Genomic DNA, 23,533 nt, shown 5'->3' with positions numbered 1-23,533 from the left:
CCCGTAATCAGAAAGTTGCCGGTTCGAATCCCGACTGAGCAAAGCACCGCCCCCACACACTGCTCCCCGGGCACCTGTCATGGCTGCCCACTGCTCACCAAGGGCGATGGTTAAAAGCAGAGGACACATTTTGTTCTGTCGCCGTGTGCTGTGATGCAGTGTATGACAATCACTTCACTTTTTTCACATTTTTTTTTTATCTTGTTGTGTCTGCGGGACACATGTGGGACACGCCCCACCCCCACAGTCCCTAATGCCAGCTGAGGTCCATCTGTCCAGCAGGCCACAGCAACCCACCTACACAGGTTAGGTCCATTCCTCCGCCCTCACACTCCACAGAAACATTCCATGTGTTTGCCCTTTTATCTACGTGACTGGGCAGGACGGCCGGTGCTTAGGATGTGATTATAACAACTTTATTTTAATTTTTTTATGGAAGTTGCAGGCATGAAGACCTGAATGAGGTCAGTCCCGGCGGTGCGACAGGCAGCATCTGGCCTGCCTCTGTCCAACATGCTGTCATGCGCTCCTCGGCCCCTCCCTGCCCACATCCCAACATCTGCATCTGCTCTCTCACCGACGACAACAAACAGAAAAAAAATTAAAGCAACATGGAACCCTCGTGGCTTCCTGTCAACAGTTTGTGTGTGTGTGTGTGTGTGTGTGTGTGTGTGTATATATACATACACACACTGTTTTATATATATATATATATATACAGTACAGGCCAAAAGTTTGGACACACCTTCTCATTCAATGTGTTTTCTTTATTTTCATGACCATTTACGTTGGTAGATTCTCACTGAAGGCATCAAAACTATGAATGAACATGTGGAGTTATGTACTTAACAAAAAAAAGGTGAAATAAGTGAAAACATGTTTTATATTCTAGTTTCTTTGCTCTGATTACTGCTTTACACACTCTTGGCATTCTCTCGATGAGCTTCAAGAGGTCGTCACCTGAAATGGTTCTCTAACAGTCTTGAAGGAGTTCCCAGAGGTGTTTAGCACTTGTTGGGGTCCAGCTCACCTCAAACCATCTTGATTGGGTTCAGGTCCGGTGACTGTGGAGGCCAGGTCTCCACTTTTTGTTAAGTACAGAACTCCACATGTGCTCATTCATAGTTCTGATGCCTTCAGTGAGAATCTACCAACGTAAATGGTCATGAAAATAAAGAAAACACGTTGAATGAGAAGGTGTGTCCGAACTTTTGGCCTGTACTGTATATATATATATATTGCAAACTTGCAAACTCGCCGAGTGGCGCAACAGAAGCAGACGTGCTGTTTTTTTGGGAGGGGAGGGGGGGGACTCTGTCACGCCCAAAGTGGGCGGCCTGCGTGAAAGGGCTCATTGTGCGGGACCGCGCTGCTGCCGAAGTGCGTGTGTGCGCGTCTCCGTCTCCGTCTCCGTCGGTCGGCACCGGCGGGATTAACGGGCAGCGGCGCGGACGGCGGGGGCCACCGGAGCCCGAGTCACGGCGGCCGGGAGGCGGCGGGGGGGAGCGGCGCGGAGGTCGTGCAAGATGCGGACGGCGCGGCGCGGGGGTCGCGGCTCGGGTCTGAAGTTGCGGGACGCCCCGGTTCTCCTCTTCCACTCGCGGGCCGCGCTGTGAAGGGGCGAGAAAAGCGCGCTGGACTCGTGGTTTTTTTTTTCTTCTTCTTCTTCTTCTTCTTTAATTAATAAAAGGAGGAGAACAGGGGTTCCTCCGAAGCCCGGACGGGAACCATGGGGAACGCGGGGAGCATGGAGCAGCAAGCGGACCCGAGGGCGCACACCATGCCCCTCAAGCTGCCCATGCCCGAGCCGGGCGAGCTGGAGGAGCGCTTCGCCGTCGTCCTGGTACGTAAATGGCGCTTTATTTCGAGCCCCGATCCTCATCGCACAACCGGGGATTCTTCTTTTTTCTTAAACGCCCGAAGCTTAAAACGTGTTATTAGCTTAATTACTCATTTGTACGGAATGCTAAAAAGTAAAAAAAAAAAAAAAAAACTCTCTCTCTCTCTCTCTCTCTCTCTCTCTCTCTCTCTCTCTCTATATATATATATATATATATATATAATGCGTGGCTCAAGCAACAAAAATAACAGTAGTCATAATAATAGTAATAATCATGGTAGTTGAAGGCGTGTCCTCCATTAAAGCCAATCATCTCTGAGTTTAATTTAATCAGTGGTGTGTATTCCGCACCATGGGGTCCGTCTTCAGATCTCGGGGTGCAGAGGGCACCCAGTCGACGTTTCAGCGACTGTTTGCTGTGCGGGTGTCGGGAGGATGGTCTAAAGCTCGAACTTCTCCGCCTGGCTGCGGATGTCCTCGGCCCTCGGCCTGCAAAGGACACGCCAGCCCAGGCACAGCGGAGGTGCGGAGGTGTTTGATTCAAGTGAAGGGAGCTGTTCCCGGGTTTGGACGGGGGCGGTTTTTGTGATTCAAGGCGCGCTTGGTCCAGTTTTAATGCGGCCGTGTGCAAATGTGGGTCAGACCTTAACGTTCTTAGGCCTAATGCTCTGGTGAACTCGCGGCACCCTTGTCGGGGTCGCGGTGCCATTAATGCACTCCGCATTGTCCTGCACTCTGGCCGTGTTTGTCAATTTTTTTTTTAAATCTACCCCGTTTATTTCTTTATTTCTTTATTCATTTATTTACTTGCCATCCTGAGATTGACGTTGGCACCCCCAGAGCAGCAAGGGGACAAAAGCAGCAGCTGACAGTTCGGAAGGGTACCGAGTCCTGCTTTGTCGTTGCCTATTCATGCCTATAGTCCGCGTGCTGGTACGGAGCGCTGTGGTTCGTTCGCCTCATTACCCGAACGCTAATGCATGTCCGGGCGTCCTCAATGGGACGTAATTTCCGATTAATTCGTTTATTAATTAAGACGATACCAGTATCGCGTACGTGTATGTTTTCTCCCCGAATAGTCTGTTATCCGTAGTACATGAGGGAAAAATCGTAACATTTAACCACGTCAGAAATGACGTCGATCCATCATCGAGATGCTCCTGAAGGCCTGATTACGTAAGCAGCCTAGTAAACTCTGCTTGGTCCAGAGTGGCACTTCAGCGTCATGCCCAAACGGGTGACGGGACAGTCGAGTTCTCGCAGCAGGGCTGGCGCAGCAGAAAGAGTGAAGGCCAGGATGACGTCTTCACTCTTGGCGGGACGAGGTCCACCGAGAATTAGCAGCGCTTCGTGTTTTTAATCGCAGTACTGAGCCTAATTTATTGCCCTTTTGATTCGGATGCCTGTCAGTCGCGGACCCTTTCATGCTGCCTGGCGTCTAACAGATTCTGAATGCCATGGCAGATCTGACCTCTGACCCCAGTGATGTCTACAGGCTTAACCATGCATTCCAGGTTGACGCCTGCATCTGTCATTGTAATATTTAATGTCTAATTAATTACAATTTCAATTCAATTTTTTGCTAACCCTGGATGGTTGTGTTTATTGTACTAGACATTGCATAACAGTTGTAGCTTTGAAAGGTTAAAAAAGAAAGTAACTCAGATATCGAACAGGGACGTAGGACACAGGGTGACTAAGAGGTTGTAGCACTAAAACTATCATAATAAAAGTCCTGGCAAGTGTGTAATGCTGTTCAATGCTCTCAAGTTAAAGAATACAACAGCCAAAGTAAACTTGGGGGCTTGAATACAGAAAGTGTTTTATTGATTTTATTAAAATAAATTCAAAGTCGTCGGCCAACCATGGACCAACAGAATTTAACAATCATGTTAATTGTGTTTATTCGTCAACTGATTTGATTGACTGAGGGTGGACGACATCAATGAAATACGATTTTATGAAAAAAATACATTATTACCAATATATGTAGAGAATATTTTAGGAAGGTGATGATATGTAATCTAATGAAATAGTTCTCGTGAATGGTCTTGGTCTCCAGAACAATTTTTTGTGGTCTTTGATCTCTGTCTTGTCTTGGTCTCGGAAATAGCGGTATCGATGTGAGAACAGTGCATCCTCAAAGAACAGTATCAATATTTATTACATGCAGAAATTCAAATGCAACCAGTCAGATGCCTGTACTTAACAGAGAGTCACAGTCCACATGCATCACACACTTCGCATCATAGCATAAAGTCGGAAAAGTCGGATATGTAATAAATAATAAAACTGCAAACAAGGCAAAATGTTGAAGATTTGTGTCTCTCCAAAGCATGGAGCTTTTACTGTGATTGCAGCATTTACACAATGACAGTGTCATTGTGTAACACTGCAGCGCAGCACATGGTGCACACAACAAAATGTGTCCTCTGCTTTTAACCATCACCCTTAGTGAGCAGTGGGCAGCCATGACAGGCGCCCGGGAGCAGTGTGTGGGGACGGTGCTTTGCTCGCTGGCACCTTAGTGGGACCTTGATGGTTCGAGTCCCTTCTGATTATGGGTCTGCTTCCTTAACCTTTAGGCTACCACTGACCAAAGCAAAGCAGCCATGAAGGTAACTCTGAATAGGCGACTCTGAATAAACAGATTCATCAAACATACTTCACTTTTTCCTGATACAACAAATACTAAATAAGATTCTTGCACTGGATCCAGTAGGTGCATCCAAACCTTTGACTGGTAATGTATTTTATTGTATTAAGTGCATATTTCAAATAAATTATCATTTTAATTTTATGATTGAAACAACTACATAGTATTAACATTGTTAATACCGTAAGTTACTCTGGTAGCTGAAAATTCCTGTTAATGATAGACATGGAGAGATGGACTTTATCAGCAGCAATTAGTCTTGAGTTGCAGAGGAATGTTCTAAAATGCAAGTCTGGCTATTTAGAAAACCCTTCTGCAATGATCTTATTACAGCAGAATACAGCATGATGATGAAAGAAGCAATAAAACTGGCCTTCATTAGACTACCTGGGTGCATCAGCAAATGTTGGTTCCACTGCAAAGTTGTTTCTAACTTTGTCAGTGACTCTTTCATATGCAATTTTTCCATGAAAAACCCAGACCATTTCTAAACGACCCCAAACGTTGACTATCTATATGACAGATAGCGTGTGCAAAACCGACAATATAGACAAAATAATAATAAGAACAGTCTTGAATGTGTTAACGGTTGATGTGGGGGATTTCCAGGCATCATGTCGTTTGCAGCGTATCTTATGTCACCGCCCGGTCAAGTCCACTTATTGCGGACCCCTAAGAATTCCCAGTGTGACTCCTCATGCCTGTTGTATTAGGACATTTTTCATTCAGTTAAAAACGTCTCTCTGGTGCGTTCGCCTGAGGCCGTGACAGCAGACACATCCTTTGAAAGGAATCATTGAGAGCCGTTTTAGAGGGAGTGAGGGGTCCTGAAAGGTCACGGCTTGCTCCTGGCTGATTTTTTAGGCTGCAGATCTTCCCCCTATCCAGAAAAGCAGAACGTTTTAATTCATGACACTCAGCGCACGTCTGTGGAATGTGAGGATCCCTGGAGCTGAGGCTGATATTCAAACCAGACACCATTGTGATGTTAGCACTCTGCCAAGATGAAAGGAACTTATTTCCTTCATGTGTGTGACCTTGAGCACAAGACCAGGGAACGGTCTTGGTTTTTGTTTTTTTGGGGCCAAAACCCTTTTCTCTTTGATTGACTTTGTGGAACGAACGTACACACTCGCTGGCCATTAGTAGCCTAATCTCCTTTACCCCTTTATTTTGGAAAGATATTAAGTTGCAGGATGTAGCGCATCTGCTGCTGTACACAGCTCATCACCCCCTTCTCAAAAGGCTATTGGTTGCTGGAGGATATCCGCGCAGTTCGGCTACAAATTCATCGGCTGCAGCCGGCGGTCCAGCCGATTCTCTGTAATGAATGGATGATTTTATCAACCAGCAGTGTGGAGAATTTTAAGCCTCTAGTTGTCGCTAATAAAGTGCCAGAATAAGCCACCAACCGCTGGTCTAGAGGAGGCAACTCCACAGAGGTGTCCCCAATAAAGTGACCGGCATGTGGGTTTGTTGAGGTAATCTCTCTGAGAGAATCAACCACCAGAACCGCAAAGTTAATTTGAAAGTCACGACGGTGGCTGTAGTGAATTTACTGTAACCTCAGGGGGGTACGGTTAGCTTTGTCTTTCTCCCTCTCTCTTTCAGACACACACACACACACACACACACACATCGTAATGTCTCTGAGCGCCAGCGTGGTCGCCATAGCAGCCGCTGCTGGCCTTTTGCTGTTTTAAAGAGGGTGAGGGAGGCGAGACGGGCTGCACCGGGGTGCCCAGAATAACGTTGGGGTTCCTGGGACTGATCACATGATCACATTACAAGATACCCCTTGAATTTGTTTACTCATACTGAGAAACTACAAGCAAACGTTCTAAAGTTCTTCATTTAATCAGTTCCGATAATGAAAGGCATTCTTTACTTAGCCGATGCTCTTATCAACTGCGACTTACATGAAGTGCTCTGCTTAGGGAAACAATGGCAGTAAGTGGGATTTGAACCTGCGACTTAGCAGGTCATCTGTCTGACTCCCGATAGGCAACCCACTAAAGTTCAAGATGTGTCTCATTGTGTCCCATTGAAATGTTTCCAAATGGGTGATGCACCAAGATGTTGCCTGACGCCCATATGAACCATAGCATATTGCTACATAACTGCAACCCGAGCTTGAAAAATGCTCCAATATTTTATTTACACCCCTCTGGCAGTGACAAGTTGTAATACCTATCAGAAGCGTTTATACCAACATATGCAGTGTATAAAAGTAGGGCCCAGGATGACTTGTATGGACTGTATCCCCATGCCCCACCCCTTTAAGAACGTAACTTCTTGCCCATTTCCAAGGCAGACTGCATCAATAAGGAAATTCCCTTTTTTATGGTTCTGAATCTTACTTAGTTACAGTTACTTACAGTTTCTTAAGTTAATCATTGTCTAACAGTGTGGAAAAATCGGGGAGGTCTGAGTCACAAGGCACGAAACAGGGAGCAAAATGCGGTAGCGTTCTTCCCCGCCTCTCATGGAAACATTGCGTTATAAGCCACGTAAAAAGCAGCGGTGGCCGTTAATTTCTCCGGGGTCGAGCGGAACTTTATGAGGCAGCGATTGGGACTCGTTCCAATGCCATATGGGAGCTGCCTTCTTAGCTTTTGTTATACTTGGGGCTCTCCAAAGTCTGCCCAGATTACGCCTAATCTGCTTTGTTTAAAGGCAGCCAGTGGGCCGCGATCAGCGTTTTGTGCATCTAGAAATTGCACTTTATTTTCTTTCTCTTTCTTTGAGAGTTCATTTGTTGGGCACTGTTGGGACATTGTGGGTTTAGGACATCTGTGTAAATATGGAGCTACCGTGTCATTAGCAGAGTTATGGGCAGGATCAAAGCGTTTTGGTTACCTTTTTATTTTTCTTTATGAAAGGCCTTCCATGCTAAAAATAGAGTTGAATTGGATTGGATTTAAGCTATGTAAATAACGATTCACTCTTTTTCAGGCTCCTCTCCCAGTAAGGGAATCTGAGATCCCGAATCAGTGTATTATATAAAGATTATAAAGCGAAGGCTGCCTCTCCATTCACCTGACTGTAAACCCGTGTAAAAAATGGCTGACGTCGGGGGAAAATCTTCGCCGCACTCGAGAGCTGAGCCACAGCCGCTGCTTTAATGGATAAGATGTTATGCTTTCGCTACCCAGATGCTCTGAGTTAACTGTTATTACGGCCCTTTCCTTTAGTTGCCCACCATCCTTCTAAAAATAGACCTTTTTAGGTAATGGAATTACCTTCTGAATAACGATGCAATACATATATATATATTTTACTGTAAGGTGCACTGTAAAATGCATGTCAGATTAAAGCAAAAAACACTTTTTATTTTATTGTGCATTTTATTGTGCCACCCAGTCTGGTACAGTGATGGCAGGGACAGGAACGTGCTGAATAGTGCTTTTCTACGATGGCTTTGGTAAAAGAAATCACTGATTTCTCTGTGAGTCGTGTACAGTATGATTTCATCGTGTCATTGTGCCACTCGCTGCTACTGTACAGGCCAATATCAGTCTTTTGTGTTGTTCACGTTGTTTTTTTTTAGCCCGTGTCAGCCTCCTTTACGTGAACTGTGCATTGTTCCCGGAGATGAGCTGTACCGGTGTGTGTCAGACAACAGCGGTTCTGTTTCAGGACACATATCGGCCTGGTACTTTGCGGATTCTGAAGCAGTGATGTGAAAATGTAATGATAAGTTAATGGCAAAATGTTCTGGATTTAGGCACTAACAAAATTATTAAGGACCAAAGTAGTCTGTACAATAGATTGGCTCTGGTCAGCAATGTATGAAACAATCATGAAAAACAGAACAGAAATGGTAATAACTGGATATACATTTGTAATGCATTAGCTTGCATCTTAGTAAAAAGATTTTTCAGAGTGCCAGTGGTAGGAATTCAAACAAAAATGATTATAATAAACCGCAGAACAAAAGTTGGGGTGTCGAGAACAAGATGTTGCATTACTTGCGTCTTCCTGCCAGCTCCTCATTAACTAAGTGAACAATGGTCATTCTCTGTGAAGCGTAGGGTGGACTATAGCCGGTCCCGTGCAGCCAGCCCCGAAGTACACAGCAGCCCTTTATTCGGCACAGTACGGGGAGCCTGGCGCTGAATCCAGCGGCCTTCCTGAGGCCGGGCTGTCACGGCGAGGTGGCTCCCATTGTCGGGGTTCAGAAAGTCGGCGGTTACGGGTCACTCCGTACCAGGCGTGCTCCTCAGTCTAATGAGCCTCACGGACGGTGGGCAAGGGGGCCGTATGGCAGAGAGGCTTGCTGCACGACTGGTGATGCTTTGGCCTGTCGTTGTGTGAACCAGACTCTTGGCTGAGACTGAGCAGCACGTGGCTCGGTTTTCTTTCTTCTTTTGCTGCCTTTGCCGGATTTTTTGTTTTACTGCCCTAGATTTGACTCTTCGTGGCGTCTGTTTAATCAGACCTTTTTGCTGCGTAAGCTGAAAGAAGGAGAGTTGCCATCTCTCTGATCACAAAGATGACATTTTCCACTCATCAATTATTAACGCCATCAACTATGCTTTCTCTTTGCCAAACCAAGAGGCATCTTCAGTACATCTGTGAGCTTTTTCTTCATTAGGAACCATTAAAGCCAAATCAGCACTAACCAGCTTTTTCTCTGGCGTGCCTCCTTGGTGAGCCTGGCGGTTTGTAGGAGTAAATTGTGGTGCATTGCAATTGAACTGGAAGTGTCCTCCAGTTGACCCCTTGAAGTCAGATTTGGAAACAGTCTTGGATGGAGGTTCCATGCATTCAAAATGACATTTATAATATATTGTTAGTTAGCATATGCAACCTTGTCTAGGCTCTACCTCTGGATATTGCTACAGTATTTGTATGCATATAACAATGTAATATTTTGGTGAGAAGAACAGAATGGAATTTATTGTATAGTATTATATGCAGTTCTACTGTGAGGTTTGACACGCATTGTTGTCCATGGCTATGAAGTTAACATATGCATAAACATGTGGTGTTTGTTGGGCCTGAAAAAACCTATTGAGTCATACTGTATGTGATTATGGGCTATATAAGAAATAAATGTTGTTGTCTTTTAGAAACCTCCGTTTATTTGTCCTGTATGTCTCAGTTTAACCTAATTAAAAAAGAAGACGTTGCATAGTCCGGTGAAGGTCACATACTGCACTAATTCAGTCAATGACACACACAAAAAAAAAAAACAAGGAGCAAATCTGTTGTGAAGACCCAGACTGAACAGCAGGATCTTTGTCACATATGACATCATGGCCAGTCTCTATGTCTCTAACACATGGCCTCATCTGATGGCTTTGCAATAGCTCTGCAGGAAGTGGTGCACGGCTCCAGACGACGGGTCACAGCTGGGCACTCTGCCCCATTGTAGTGAGGTGCATCATGGGACGATTCAGAGTAGTTCTTTAGCCATGGTGACAGCTGTTGAAAGCCTTAGAAACCGAGAAAGCGCGTGGGCGAGTGCCCTTAACCGTGTTGAATCAAGGTTGACGCTCTGAGATTGTTTAAGACTAAACTACGGTATCAGCATGTAATGAACAAGGGCGTGCAAATTTTCAAAACAGGATTCTCCATTTCACACCCTTTCTCCAGCCAAAGGTCTGCAGGAATCCGGTCTGCCGGAAACAGGACACCAGTGGAATAGTTTTGGTGCGAACTGCTTTGATGAGTTCGTCTGAAGTCTCCCAGTAACTGATAAGCCCCGTTTTACGACGCTCACGGAACTGTAATTTTTATAGTTTAATTATCCGCCCCGCTCTTCGACGCGGGTAGAGTTACGGCCCGGGCTGCTGCATGTGACCTCGTGTGACAGGCCAGCCCATTTTTAAGCGTTGCCGGTGGTGACGTCAGCCCCGTTTGTTGTCGGGCAGCGAGCGGATTCTGCTTGTCCTCTAATGGACCCTCATGTTGTAAGTGAAGGGCCATTATTGCGGCTGTTTTTACCCACACCAGCGCCGAAATGGCTTGGCCGGGGTGTGTTTTTTTAACGTTGTAGGCGGCATTTCTGTCTTGTATATCCCAAGATAAATAATCTTCTTACAATGAGTGGAACATTACAGAACAATGCAAATATCAGTTACTTATACAAAAGTGCAGTTATGCACTTAAGTCGTTAATGCCTTATGTCTAGTTTTTGGAAGGTTGTACACGGAACTTATGCTGTGGCCTCCATTTATTCCCATGCACTAGTGCATCTATGTCTTTGTCCATGTAGACCAATGGCTTTTGTTCCTTCACTGGTGCAAGTTTCCCAAACCAGTTTGTCTTCCAGCTTTCCTTAATCTCAGATGTCTGGACGCCCCTGTGATTTAGAAGAAGCCTCCAGGTTTGAAGAACAGTGCACTAGACGGGAGTCTCTTCCTCAGGGTTCTATGGTGGACATGGTGGTCACCGATTGTCCATAATTAACCAAATCAGCCTAATGGAAGTCCTCTGGTAGACAGGTCTTCCAATTTCAGGTTTTATGCAACGGCTTACGGCCTTGGTGGGGGGTGAACAGGAACCGAACCAACAGATAAGAACTTTAGTGTATTTTCAACGTCGTTTTAATGCAGCTGACTCGTTCTCTATAAAAACGAAATCTTTGTTCTTGCTGACTTTGCGACACGTGTGTATTGCATGTTGGGTGGATCCAAGGTGCTACATTACGAGGTTAATGGGTCCCAAGCTTTTATCCGTCATCGGGTTCCCTCTGTGGGAGCCTGAGCCGCTGGCACCGGGGAGGTGGTTAGAGCCTCTGCCAGCGGCGCTGCGGGGGACGGGATGAGGCGGCAGAGAGGCTAATCGGCTCTGACACGGCTGAAAACAAGTCGGCCAGTGAGGTGGCGATTCGCGCAGTCTGCTACTGTAAAACATGCCGCAAGTCGGCCACTCGACACCCGAGTTAACACCCTCCTCGAGCTGCTCTGCTACGGTTTTTCTGTGCCGGCGGGAGGAAAAAGTGGGTCGTTTTTGGACCGCTTACACTGCAGAAAGTAAATGAGGTCAAGCCGCAAAGGATACAAACGCTGATAGTGTCACCGAGCCTGATAAAATACCTCTAGGTGTGACGATTAGAAAAACAAACCAGGTAAAAAAAATGCCGAGTCAGTGTTAAGGTGGCAAAAAAAAGGCGTCTGGGCTCCTGGCTCCTTTCTGACATTTGGTTCTGTTTAAAGGGTTTCAACAGGAAAGAGATGGGACAATTTAAATTTGTACGAATTTATCTCCCCAGTTATTTACTAAGAGGTCAGGAGGGGTTGAGATGAGGCAGGAAATGCATGTTATAGTAAATCACAATAAGATAATGATTGTAATATGTTAATGAAATAATTTCCTGTTACTATCCTACCTACTTTCATTTCTTTTATATATTTCATTATTATAGACTTTATTGCCGTTTTTCTCGTCCATGTTATGACCCTAATGTAATTCACTTTACATTGCCCATGACGGTAATGAAACCATAATATCAATGATACTTTTATACAATATACAATTATATATATAACTGTATATACATATACAGTTCAACATGGTGAAAAGAGCATATTTCATAATGCTGAATTTTCCAGATGCTGTCATGCGAGATACAATTGTTAAAAATTGGTAAAATTTTATAATTTAGCAGTAAAATTTCTTGAAATCTATACAATTTTGTAATGTAGATAATGCCTTTTTGAATGCAAAGCAATAAGCCTAGTAGCACAACATTACAAAAAAAGTGAAACACAAAAGAAATGAATCCACTCATTGAATGTTTTAAATGATGATTACAGTTAAGATGTTTGCATGTGTAATTAGGAAAAGCGGCTTCAGGGTCCAGTCATGCCAAGCCGCTCTGCTTTACTCCAGGTCGTAAAAAGAACCAGAAAAGGTGACGTGAACGCAAGCAGCGAGTGGAGCAACCAAAGACTTGCCTGTGCTGCCGTCTCCACAAACCATCAAACACACTTCTAACAAGCCCGCTCCAATTATCGCCATGTCCCCCCTTCTCTCCAAATCAAAGCCAAATGCATGTGCGGGTTTTGGGGTGTGGATTTGCCTCAGCGCCCAGATTGTGTACCATTGTGTGTGTGTGTGTTTGGGGGTTGCAGATAGGAATGCGACTTCTGCAGTCGCTGAAGGTAAAACTTTAATGACTCCCAGACAGGGCCTGAGCCGGAGCCCAAGGTCTGTTTACCCAGCGGAGCATGCCTGGTCCGGGGGATGTGGTGCCTGAGCTGGTGAGCGGGGCGATCGCCTGGAGGGGAGGCTACTGGCCACGCCCTCTTCCAAGGCCAGCCACATGCCAGGCCTCCCAGTGTTAGGAACGGACGGTGGTTATCTTCAGGGTGATGTCCTTGCCCTAGAACTGGACAGAGGGAGTCAAACATTCAATTGTAAGCTTCATCTGTATAAGATGATGAATATGCATCTTATTTTAAAAAACTGCATAATTTTTTCTAAATATGATATAAGTATGTGACCTTCATATAAAAAGCTTATGTTCTTGTATAAAATGTACAATTCTCTTTGCCATACATACATAATGTATCCAGATGGACAGTGGATTTTTTATTATAGAATAATGGATTTTATTTCCCTATCAGACTGATTTGCATGATGCTATGAACATAGACCTAATTGTGGTTTCCCATCAAAAGATGAAAAGAGCTAATATTACATAATAAAGTTGCTTTCTGTGACACTTTTGTAGGAATATTGTACTACTGTGTTAGGCAGGAGCAACGAGGGAGGGGAGATGGAGAGAACAGGCGGTTGAATGGTGCCAAACAGTGCCCTGTACCCAGGGGTGATGTGAAAAATAGAAACAAATCAGATTACCGTTACATTGTCTAAAAGGATTACGAGTTCGGCTTTACGAGAACCAGGACCTCATCACGGCACCCTGCCCCCCCTGCAGTCTGAATGATGCGGTAATCCCTGGTCATTTTTCTCTATGGTCGAGATTATCTAGGGAAGACAATCTTTTTCAGGCGAGCAGTCGTAATGGGATTATCTTGTTCTGTAATATACTGTGTGTTTGTCTTAATTGCCAGCTATGCTTTATGTGGATCCAGGCGATGTCAGGTTAGGGTTTCATGGTTATGCATCATATTGATAACGCACCTTAATGTCTTGCTGCCTTCTTATAGTCTCTCTCGGGTGAAATGTAAATATGCGGGGAGCCGTAGTCCTGCAGCATGTTGTCCTTCGATCTCGTTGCAGCAGAGTATGAACCCGCAACGATAGAACTTTATTTAATTTGGCTGCCAGTGGAGCACTGACACTATCGCCGGTGGTGTGAGCACTTTTTGAAAGGTCTGACTCATGGGTGTATTGTGCAGCAGACACTAGAAAGGCTGTGTGAGTTCTCATACATTGACGATAATGCTGATGAATCATTCATAGAAATCCAACACTCAGTTGGAAACTGGAAACTCATCAACAGTCTAGTAACAGTTAAAAATAGTGGTATTGGACTGTTCCGTAAAACAAAATGATATTGAAATAGAAGCAGTTTCACTGATTTTGCTATTTTGTACTAAATGTGACATAACTATTAGTGTCTGTGTTTACTGGCACAATAATGAGGGCTTTAATGTGGGGTGCAACCAAGTACAACCAGTTTAGAGGTTCTTAAACTGGTTGTACCTGAGCCAAACGAGTGATTGACCTTGCAAAGTCATCTTATTAAATTAGACTAATTGTGAGTGGCCACTGTCAAGGCAATCAGGTATTGTCTTATGAGTTCTTCCAGTCCCATAAAACAGAGGCTGATCTTTATAATTTATATATGTATTTATAATACGGGTTCTCAACTTCCCAATTACAGCATGGCATTCTCTTTTATTAATCATATTTTGGTTTTAAGGGGGTGTGCAGGTTTTCCGTTCAAACACGTCTGGCAGCCTGTGGGCGGGTGGTGGCGAGGGGGGTTGGTAACGGGAGGGGGTCTCAAGGATTACATGGCTAATCTGGAGACAGACGGGGGACACCTGTGCCCCATCAGAATTTAAAGGATTAAGGAGCCACACTGCGTTAATGAGGGGCCGACTCCAGAAGCACCTGCAGGGAATTCTGGGTAATGCCTGTGTAAACACAGAGAGTAGATAAAAGCTCACACAACACCGTTCCACCGCGTAGCAGATCGAATTGTCCATTAGCACGTCCGTGCTTTTGCGAAATTTTCCACCAGAAGTGTCGACTGCTTTAATTTTCAAGCAGCCCTCAATCAGATAGGAGTCTTGCAAAATGGCAGAGCGCGTCCAATCTCAAACCTTCGACCTGAGGGGACTAGTCTGGGCAGGATGCAACTACTCCATTCCCTCTGTCTGGAGAAGCAGCACATGAGCACAGGATATTTGGAAACCCGGGCTGCATTCAGCACAGAAGAGTCAGATAACGAAATTGTTGGACAACGCACTGCTTAATCAGTTCTGTCTTGCTCTCTTGACTTTTGGAATTCCCTGGATAATGTATATATGCATCAAATTGTGTGAACTTGGTTTTCCAGTTGAGGACAGTGTGGAGCTGTCGCCTATCCCTGCGCTCGGTAGGCGCACGGCAGGAAAAAGGCCTGGGCAACACACCCAGGGGTCAACCTGTTTAAATAGGCCTGTGAGATATTTACAGATGCACGGTACTAACAGGGATGGGATATATGTCAGATTACACAAAGGATAAACAGACACTTAACTCAGAATTACAAAAAAATATAATTAAGTATCCTATTAATTATGTTTATTAATAATCATTGTAAGTATTTGTGCACATGGTGCAGGGTACTGATTACAGAATGGTAATCCTCTTAATATGTAAAATTCTATCATAATTGTTTTGTAATTACTATATAATGACAAGTTTTTGTAAATGCTCATTTTTTTACATTTACAGAGTGCATCTAGATAATTAGTGTAGATAATGGCCATGAAATTGTACTACAGTGAAGCTCTGGTCCTGTTATGGTTAAAATGGTCAAAACATCGTCCCAGCAACAGTTGAGACCAGGATGTTGAGACCAGACAACATCCATCTCGCCAGGCCAACCAGCTCCAGACAACCCTGCTGCTGCTTCCCTTCAAACACAAGGCGGCCTTCGGTTGCCATCGCGCCGGGATTAGACTACTGGGGTTTACTGTCTGATGACATGTAAGCGGGTCTGGATCAGTGACTGGGGCTGCGGGGGCAAAGGAGGGGTGGGGGTCGGGGGGTTCCTTTCTTCCAGCAGCCAGACTCTCCTGGGCCCTGTCAGTCGGGAAACCGAGGAGATGTGAGAGGCCGTGGGTGGGTTTTTGCAGACACATACCAGAGCCTTGTGTGTCGTTTTTTTTATATTTCTAGCGAATGCAGGAGCAGCTACGTGTTGCTAAGGAGCACAAAATGTGCATCGGTTCGTTTTTTCCAAAGAAACCAGCATTTATGACAATCAGTGTTAAGTCCTCCGCTACGGTATAACTGGTATTTTGGAGGCCAGCTGTGTGTTGCTCATGTTGAATTATTGGTCTGGAAACTTACAGTGGAAAGTTGTTGAGTCTGAAACTGGAACATGGGTGAGATGGTCAACGTGGGCGTCGCCGTCTGCCAGACCGTGCCACTTGTGACCGTAACACGATGCTGGACCGGGCTGGTCACGGTTTCACAGTTGCCTTTTTTTTATGACCCGCCAACCCCCGGCTCTTTTTCTACTCCATCCTTGAGGTGCCAGATGACTCACAAGTCCAGCTACCAGCCGGCCCCTTATTGGCCCCTGTAGGCATTTAATACCCAGAGGCAGTAGGCCAGGCTGACAGCATGTAGTTTAGCAAATTCAGATCAATGTTTTTTTTCCAACGTTCTTGCGGCTCTGCCGCATCGAGAGTTCTGCCGAGCTCTTAATAACCCTCTGGTTTTAGCTTCAGCCCACTCGTAGATCATGTGCCGTTTGACGTAAAGTGATTAGGCTGCAGATGTAAACCGGTGGAAATATGCCTGCATATATCATATTGGTTTTAAAAACAGCTAGACGTTAGCCTCTACCATGTGTTTTGCTGTAATGCCATGGCTCTCCAAGTGCAGTAAACGTGGTAGAGTTTGCATGGACCCCCCAGGGACGTATATGGGCGGAGGTGGACGCGTGCAGCTGATGACTCACGTAATAATCGTTTAGAAGGGCCCAGTTGGCGCTCCCCCGTGGGCCGGATCCTTCGCGGCACAGTGGGCTTAAATCAATACCGCTGCTGTTTGTTCAGCGTTAACGATGACGTATTTCAGTACCATTAGTCCCGCCGCCTCTCCGCCAGGGGTGGCTGATGCCGGGTCACCTCTCGGAACACACCCTCCCACAGCCGTTTAACATCTTGAATTTTATACCCCACGTGGCAGAGGGTGGCTATATATCCTGCCGTCGCTTGGCAGAGCAGGTTGGAGTTCAAAAGGTACAGCATTCCCTTACTTAGAAACGCTAATTCAGCGTTTTTTTTTTTTCCGTTTGCTTTCCACTTGAAGAAAAATTCTTGTCACTCTGACACATTTCCCCCCTTTCTGGACAGTTTTTGGCCAGAGGTTTGGTTGCCTTGGTTGTGTGTCTGTCAGTAACCGTGCATTTTCTGCACATCCGTGGGGTGTTGCAAGAGCTTGGAACACTTGCAGTATGGAAGTGACATGAGACAATGGTCCAGTCCCCGTTCCTTTCCCTTGGCCCTACGCCTAGTTTTGGAGAGCCCTTGATTTGGTAGTGGCCCTTCAGAACTGATAGGGATGGAAAAGTTTCCTCCTAACTTTCACGCCACATTACCCTGTGTTCATTTACTTGCATGGGGAAGAGTCTGCTTGAGAATGTGGACCGGTGGGAAGATGAACTTGGCAGAATTCGTATATAAAGGTGCTGATAATCTGTCTGCGTGTTTGGATAGGAAGCGGCGAATAAACCGCAGAGGAACGCAGGAGAATAATAGTAATTGAGGAGACCAATTATTGTATGTAAGTATGTTATTTAGTCATGGCGGTGAAATGCTTTGTTCCGATTTTTATTTCTGTGAATTCTATGGGCTTAAACAATTAAACACCAAACAACTCAGCGATCCTGCATGCACTACACTGCACATGTGACCAATTGACTAAATTGTCCAGAATCACACACGAACCAACAGGTCAGAGTCAGTAGTTAGTTCCCCATCTTGAAATACAGATAACTAGAAAACAGTCCTTTTTTGTTTGTATATGTTAATTTTTGAAAATTCAGAAGACATACTTGATGTGACGATAGGAGAATGCCTATTAATGCACTTTGGAAATATGCATTATGTCCTGCTAGGTAGTGTACCAAATGCAACAAGACCTTTTCCTTTCAACTCGCTGTGCAAACACAGACCCACCTTCTCACCAGATATCCAAGGACCTGGTAGCTGGATGTTAAGTGCCTGTCAGAGCTTATTTGGGCGGGGAGGTGTAGACGGTGTTGGCGACTTCAGCTTGCTGTGGTCACCAGTTGCTCCTTTCTCACAGTCCAGGTTTCCAGGGACCAGGACGGCAGCGAGTCTATATTTTATCCAGCCATGGCTGCTGGACGTCCAAGCATAACACAGAGGTAGACTTTTTCTCAGCAGCTTACCTCATTTAATTGAGGCTTGCCTTGGGAAGGATGCGAGAGGCTGTTATTTTGTCCCGTCTTCTTGGATGGGTAGAATACAGTAGAAATGTTATTTGCTATGATGCTTGTTGGGGACATAGCAGACAAGCTGTCCCGGTCCTGACTTTTCCCAGTACTCCTGACCAGAGTTTCGTGTTTGCCCGTTGTGCTCCCTGATTACCTTGATTGTTTTCATCTGTTATTATTAGTGTAAATGAAACCTTGCTGTGTCCTGTCCTCGTTCTGTCATTCGTCTAGTGTTTTTTATTTTACTTGTCATTGTATGGGCCCACACTCCTGTTTATTACTTATGAAATCCCTGTGTTTGTGAGTAGAGCGTATGTGCTTTTTTTGCTGAACCAACATCTGGACTCAGCCGGCTCGGCCCCCACGGTTAGCCGTGACACCCTGCTGTGGACATTACTGGTTCCCTTCCCTGGTCCAAGGACTCTTCTTGATCCTTGCGGGGTTGGGTTTGCTCCGCGGTGCCAGCAGGGGTGCAGATGCTCTCCTCACAGTCCCTCCCTGTTCCCCTGTCCCTGGTCTTACTCGAGGTGTGGAGGGTGCACTGGTGTTGCGCGCTGGTGTTTTGCAGAGGGCTTCAGTCCAAATCCTGATTTTTCCCGGCACTCCTCGGGGTTTCATGTTCAAGGTGAAGTTGAGCTTCATTGTCATTTCAGCTACATACATGTTATACAGTACATAGTGAAACGAAACAACGTTTCTCTGGAACCTGGTGCTTAAATACTGACACGTGTTACATAGTGACACATGTACAAGTACAAGCTCACGTGTGAGAGACCAACAAATCAATCTACATAGAGTGCAAACAGGGGACACATGCAGTGGAAGAGTCACATTTACCAAAAAAACAAAAATGAGACAGACAGCGCGAAAGTAGTGAAATGAGAAATAAATGTGTAAGAATAGTGCAAATACTGCTGTGCCAAATGGAACAGGGCAATTATAGATAATATTACTCAATATAAATATTGCTATAAACTTCTACTCAAGGTTGTGTGTGTCAGTCCAAAGTGGAAAGTCCCTGAATATTCAGGTGCCTGATGGCCTGCGGGATGAAGCTGTTGCAATGTCTGGCAGTGAGGGCTCGAATGCTTCTGTACGGTAGGAGGGTGGAGAGTGCATGTGAGGGGTGTGTAGAGTCCTTCACAATGCTGGTTTCTTGATGCAGCATGTGTTGTAAATGTCCTTTATGGAGGGAAGAGAGACTCCGACGATCTTCTGAGCTGTCCTCACTCTCACTGTCCTCACTGTCTTGTGGTCCGATGAAAGTGAGAAAGTGAAAGTGAAGTGATTGTCATTGTGTCCTCTGCTTTTAACCATCACCCTTGGTGAGCAGTTGGCAGCCATGACAGGCGCACGGGGGTGATGGTTTGGGGACGGTGCCTTGCCCAGTGGCACCTCAGGGGATTTGAATTCGGATTTGGCAACCTTCTGATTATGGGGCTGCTTTCTTAACTTCTAGGCCACCACTGGCCGATGCGGTGCAGTTCCCAAACCAGACAGTGATGCAGCTGGTCAGAATGCTCTCAGTAGTCCCATTACAGAAGGTGGTGAGGATGGGTGGTGGGAGATGGGTTTCCTCAGCCTCCACAGGAAGTAAAGATGCTGCAGGGCTTTCTTGGTTGTTGAGCTGGGGTTAAGAGTCTAGGAGAGGTTCTCCTCAAGATGAACACAGAGGAACTTTGATGTTCAGTGGAGAGTTGTCCCTCCGTTCTCTTCTGAATTCAACAATCATTTCATTAGTTTTGTCCATGTTAAAAAATAGATTGTTGATCCTACACCAGTCCGTCAGTCATTGCACTTCCTCTCTGTATGCTGATAGTCATGGGTCAGCAAGCATTGGACTGAGCACACAGCCCTGAGGAGCTCCAGAGCTTTGTATGGTGGTGCTGGAGATGCTTGTCATGATCCAGACAGACTGAGATCTCTCAGTCAGGAAGTCCAAGAGGGAGGTATTCAGGCCCAGCTGGCTCAGATTCTTGATCAGGTGCTGGGGAATCAGGTTCTGAAAAATCTGGTGCTGGGGAATCAGGTGCGGGGGAATCGGGTTCTGAACAATCAGGTGCGGGGGAATCAGGTTTACCTGTCCTCGTCCTGTCATTTGTCTTTTTACCCGATTTGTTTATTTTACGTGTATAAGAGCCCACGTACCTGTTTATTATTTATTAATACCCTGTGTTTGTGAGTTGAGTGTATAGGTCATTTTCTTTCATGCGACACGTATCTGCCAATACCAGCTAATTCATCTCCTCTCTGGCAAAGAGCTTGAGCATCTCTAAACACTGAAACAATAGCCTTAACCATGTGCCCTAGACTCTCAGTAAGCACATTATTGTCCTTGTAGGACAAAATGCGTGTGTGTGTGTGTCTGTGTATACCTTGGGGGTACATTCTTGTAGAATGTTTCCTGTACCCCTTTATTCGTGCTGTGTATGTAACCACCTGGCAGGCCGGGGAGTTTTTCACAACTTCGGCGCATTTCCATAAAAATGCCTTTTTCTTGCATGATTTTCCAAAGCCTTCAAACTTTTGTGGATGTGTTTGCACATTTTGAGATGTGTGTGTGTGTGTGTGTGTGTGTGTGCGCTCAGTGTCAGCGACGTCCAATATTCTCCAACTCAGACAAAGTTCATCTGGAAAGAGGAGGTCCAGGAAGTTCTCATCTGTCTTCCGAAGGAGACGGAAAATGTTCTGCCCTGTATCTCTATCTGGGTTTGTGTATCCCTACGTGCGTAAACTCACACAACTCTCCCTGTTTGTGTTCACATCAGTGTTGCATGCCACATGTGCTTTGGGTGGGTGGGGTGCGATTAGAGCCTAATTGTTTCAGTCTTTTTTAATGCGCACAAGGGCGGGGTGTCCTGGTGCTGCAAAATACAGAGCAAGACAAGTGGAGAACTTTTGGGGGGGCCGAGTGAGGCAGATGTGGATAAAAAGTAGGGCAGGCAGAAAAGGGCCGGTTGTGTAATGGGGAGAGGAAGCAGCGCCCTTATTTCTTCACGTTTGAGTTCAGCCTGCACATGGGCCGATGGGATCAGTACGTTGCTGCCTACTCTGTCTCTGTAACAAAGTAGCAAAGTGCAATGGGCCTTCGGCATTAACATATGGAGGGAAAAAAGGTATTTTATACTCGACTACAATAGCGAGTTATATGCCCAAGTGTATAATTGACCCACAACAGCAACAAACACAATCATACGTTAAAAGCAAATACAGTACAGGCCAAAAGTTTGGACACACCTTCTCATTCAATGTGTTTTCTTTATTTTCATGACCATTTACGTTGGTGGATTCTCACTGAAGGCATCAAAACTATGAATGAACACATGTGGAGTTATGTACTTAACAAAAAAAGGTGAAATAAGTGAAAACATGATTTATATTCTAGTTTCTTTGCTCTGATTACTGCTTTGCACACTCTTGGCATTCTCTCGATGAGCTTCAAGAGGTCGTCACCTGAAATGCTTCTCCAACAGTCTTGAAGGAGTTCCCAGAGGTGTTTAGCACTTGTTGGTCCAGCTTACCCCAAACCTTCTTGACTGGGTTCAGGTCCGGTGACTGTGGAGGCCAGGTCTCCACTTTTTGTTAAGTACATAACTCCACATGTGTTCATTCATAGTTTTGATGCCTGTCACAGGTTCGAACCCCACTTACTACACTTACCCCTGAGTGTCTCCAGGGTGACTGTCCCTGTTACTACTGATTGTAAGTGGCCCTGGATAAGGGCGTCAGATAAATGCAATAAATGCAAAAAGAAGTCAGCAAAGTGTACAGCATAGGCACTCTTTTATTGTTGTCCAATAAAATTCAACATTTTGCTGTGTTTACGTTGCTTTTGTTCCTTTTTAGCCTTCAGTTTTGTTCTACTGTTCTCCAAAAAAGAACCCAGAAACAAGTAGGTTATTTTGAAACCTTTGACCAGTAGAAGTGTTTTATATAGCTAATGTGGAACTGGGAAGTTGCGGGCCAGAAAAAGACACGTCTTGTGAACATGATGTCATTTCTAGGAAATTTCTGTGGCCTGAGGCATTATACTTTCTCATTGGTTGCATTTATGTCTGTCTGTCCTGTTTGTTTTGAATGCAGTTTGTCAAGAACACATTGGTGGAATTTGAACTGACTAGATTTTGGTGGTCAGAGGTCAAGTTCACTGTGACCTCCTGTGCACCACATTGATGGAATTCTTCTAAGATTGTACACACATTTACTTGGACGAAGTGTCTACAGTTGCACTGCCCAGTGAAAAAAGTTGGTGGTGTGAGGCGAGGTTGCGCTCACGTAAAACAAAACTACTCAGACCAGGCTGCTTCTGACTGGCTGCGGTTTCTGTTCCTCGTGGAGCTTTCAGTCTGCTTTTTACAGAGCTTTCTTAGAAGCGTCAAGTAATATCAAGAAAGGATATGAATGAGATTTGACTGAGAAAATTATTGACTCCCGGTTGATATGTAATTATTATTCCATAATAGCAGTGGGAAAAAATATACTCAGATAAGTTCTCCTAGCCTGTCTATGGTCCTGCAATGGCTAGAAATGGCGATAGGTGTAAAGAGTGCTTTGGCCATTCTGCCGCAGAGAGCAGCTGCTCAGACGGTCGGATCTGCAGTTTGTCCCCTTATGACGTCATAAGGGCATGCTATGTCCACCCAGAGAATCTCCCAACCCCTCCCCTACAACATTATGTCCACCGACCCTCGTGGTTTCCAAACGTGCAAAGCATTGCAGTTGCTCAGTTATTGGATGTTAAATTGAGCACAATTTTCTTTAGCTCTGTCTTTTTGCAGCACCAATGAACCAGTGGGTTCATTGAAAAAAAATGATTTGTTGGGTTAACTTAATTCAATCATGACACCTATTTCCACCCATTTTTAATTATGCTATTTGAAAGGCAGGCAAATAGAACCCTTCTCTAGTTTAAAATAGCATAATTTAAATGTGTGCAAATAGGTGTCATAATTGAATTAAGTTAACCCTACAAATCATTTTTTTGAGTGCATCCTCGTCCCGCCTCTCTCCTTCTGATTAGCATTTAAAGCTACAGACACCGAAGCGGCCCATCCTGAAAGTATATGTTTTTTATTAGATTGTGATATTCTTTTAATTTGGATATTTACACAAATTATATTTATGTGTAAGTGACTTTGATTCATGTAATTTGTGAGGTCTGATTATTAACAGGTCGGATTATTTCCTATGCTGATGGGCTAATGGCAGTGACCTGACCTCCCTCTTTTCACGCAGAGCTCTATGAACCTGCCTCCGGACAAAGCGCGCCTGCTGCGGCAGTACGACAACGAGAAGAAATGGGAACTGATATGCGATCAGGTGAGTAACCTGAAACAGAGCTGAATCAAAGACACGCCGCCCGTTAATTGCTGGAGATTCTCAAGCTTTTACACAGGGATTCTTTATTTTCATTTGCATGTACAGCACAGTG

At 45.1% G+C, this 23,533-nt stretch overlaps 1 protein-coding gene across 15 annotated transcripts in view; it reads left to right on the top strand.

The window, feature by feature from the left end:
* The first annotated feature begins 1,368 nt into the window (after positions 1-1,368).
* The window catches only part of fmnl2a (formin-like 2a), a 47,229-nt gene continuing 25,064 nt past the window's right edge, over positions 1,369-23,533 (top strand). For 14 of the 15 annotated variants that reach the window (XM_028990652.1, XM_028990647.1, XM_028990645.1 and 11 more), the window contains exons 1-2: positions 1,369-1,843; positions 23,338-23,421. In XM_028990652.1, the coding sequence (XP_028846485.1) occupies positions 1,730-1,843; positions 23,338-23,421 (198 nt within the window). In that variant the 5' untranslated portion in view covers positions 1,369-1,729. The remainder of the gene's footprint in view (positions 1,844-23,337; positions 23,422-23,533) is intronic. The other variant, XM_028990655.1, reaches the window with a different exon arrangement.

Source organism: Denticeps clupeoides, chromosome 9 (assembly GCF_900700375.1).
Source record: "Denticeps clupeoides chromosome 9, fDenClu1.1, whole genome shotgun sequence".
NCBI classification, from domain to species: domain Eukaryota; kingdom Metazoa; phylum Chordata; class Actinopteri; order Clupeiformes; family Denticipitidae; genus Denticeps; species Denticeps clupeoides.
Note: the sequence above shows the minus strand (reverse complement) of the source record. Positions and strands in the feature narration are given on the sequence as shown.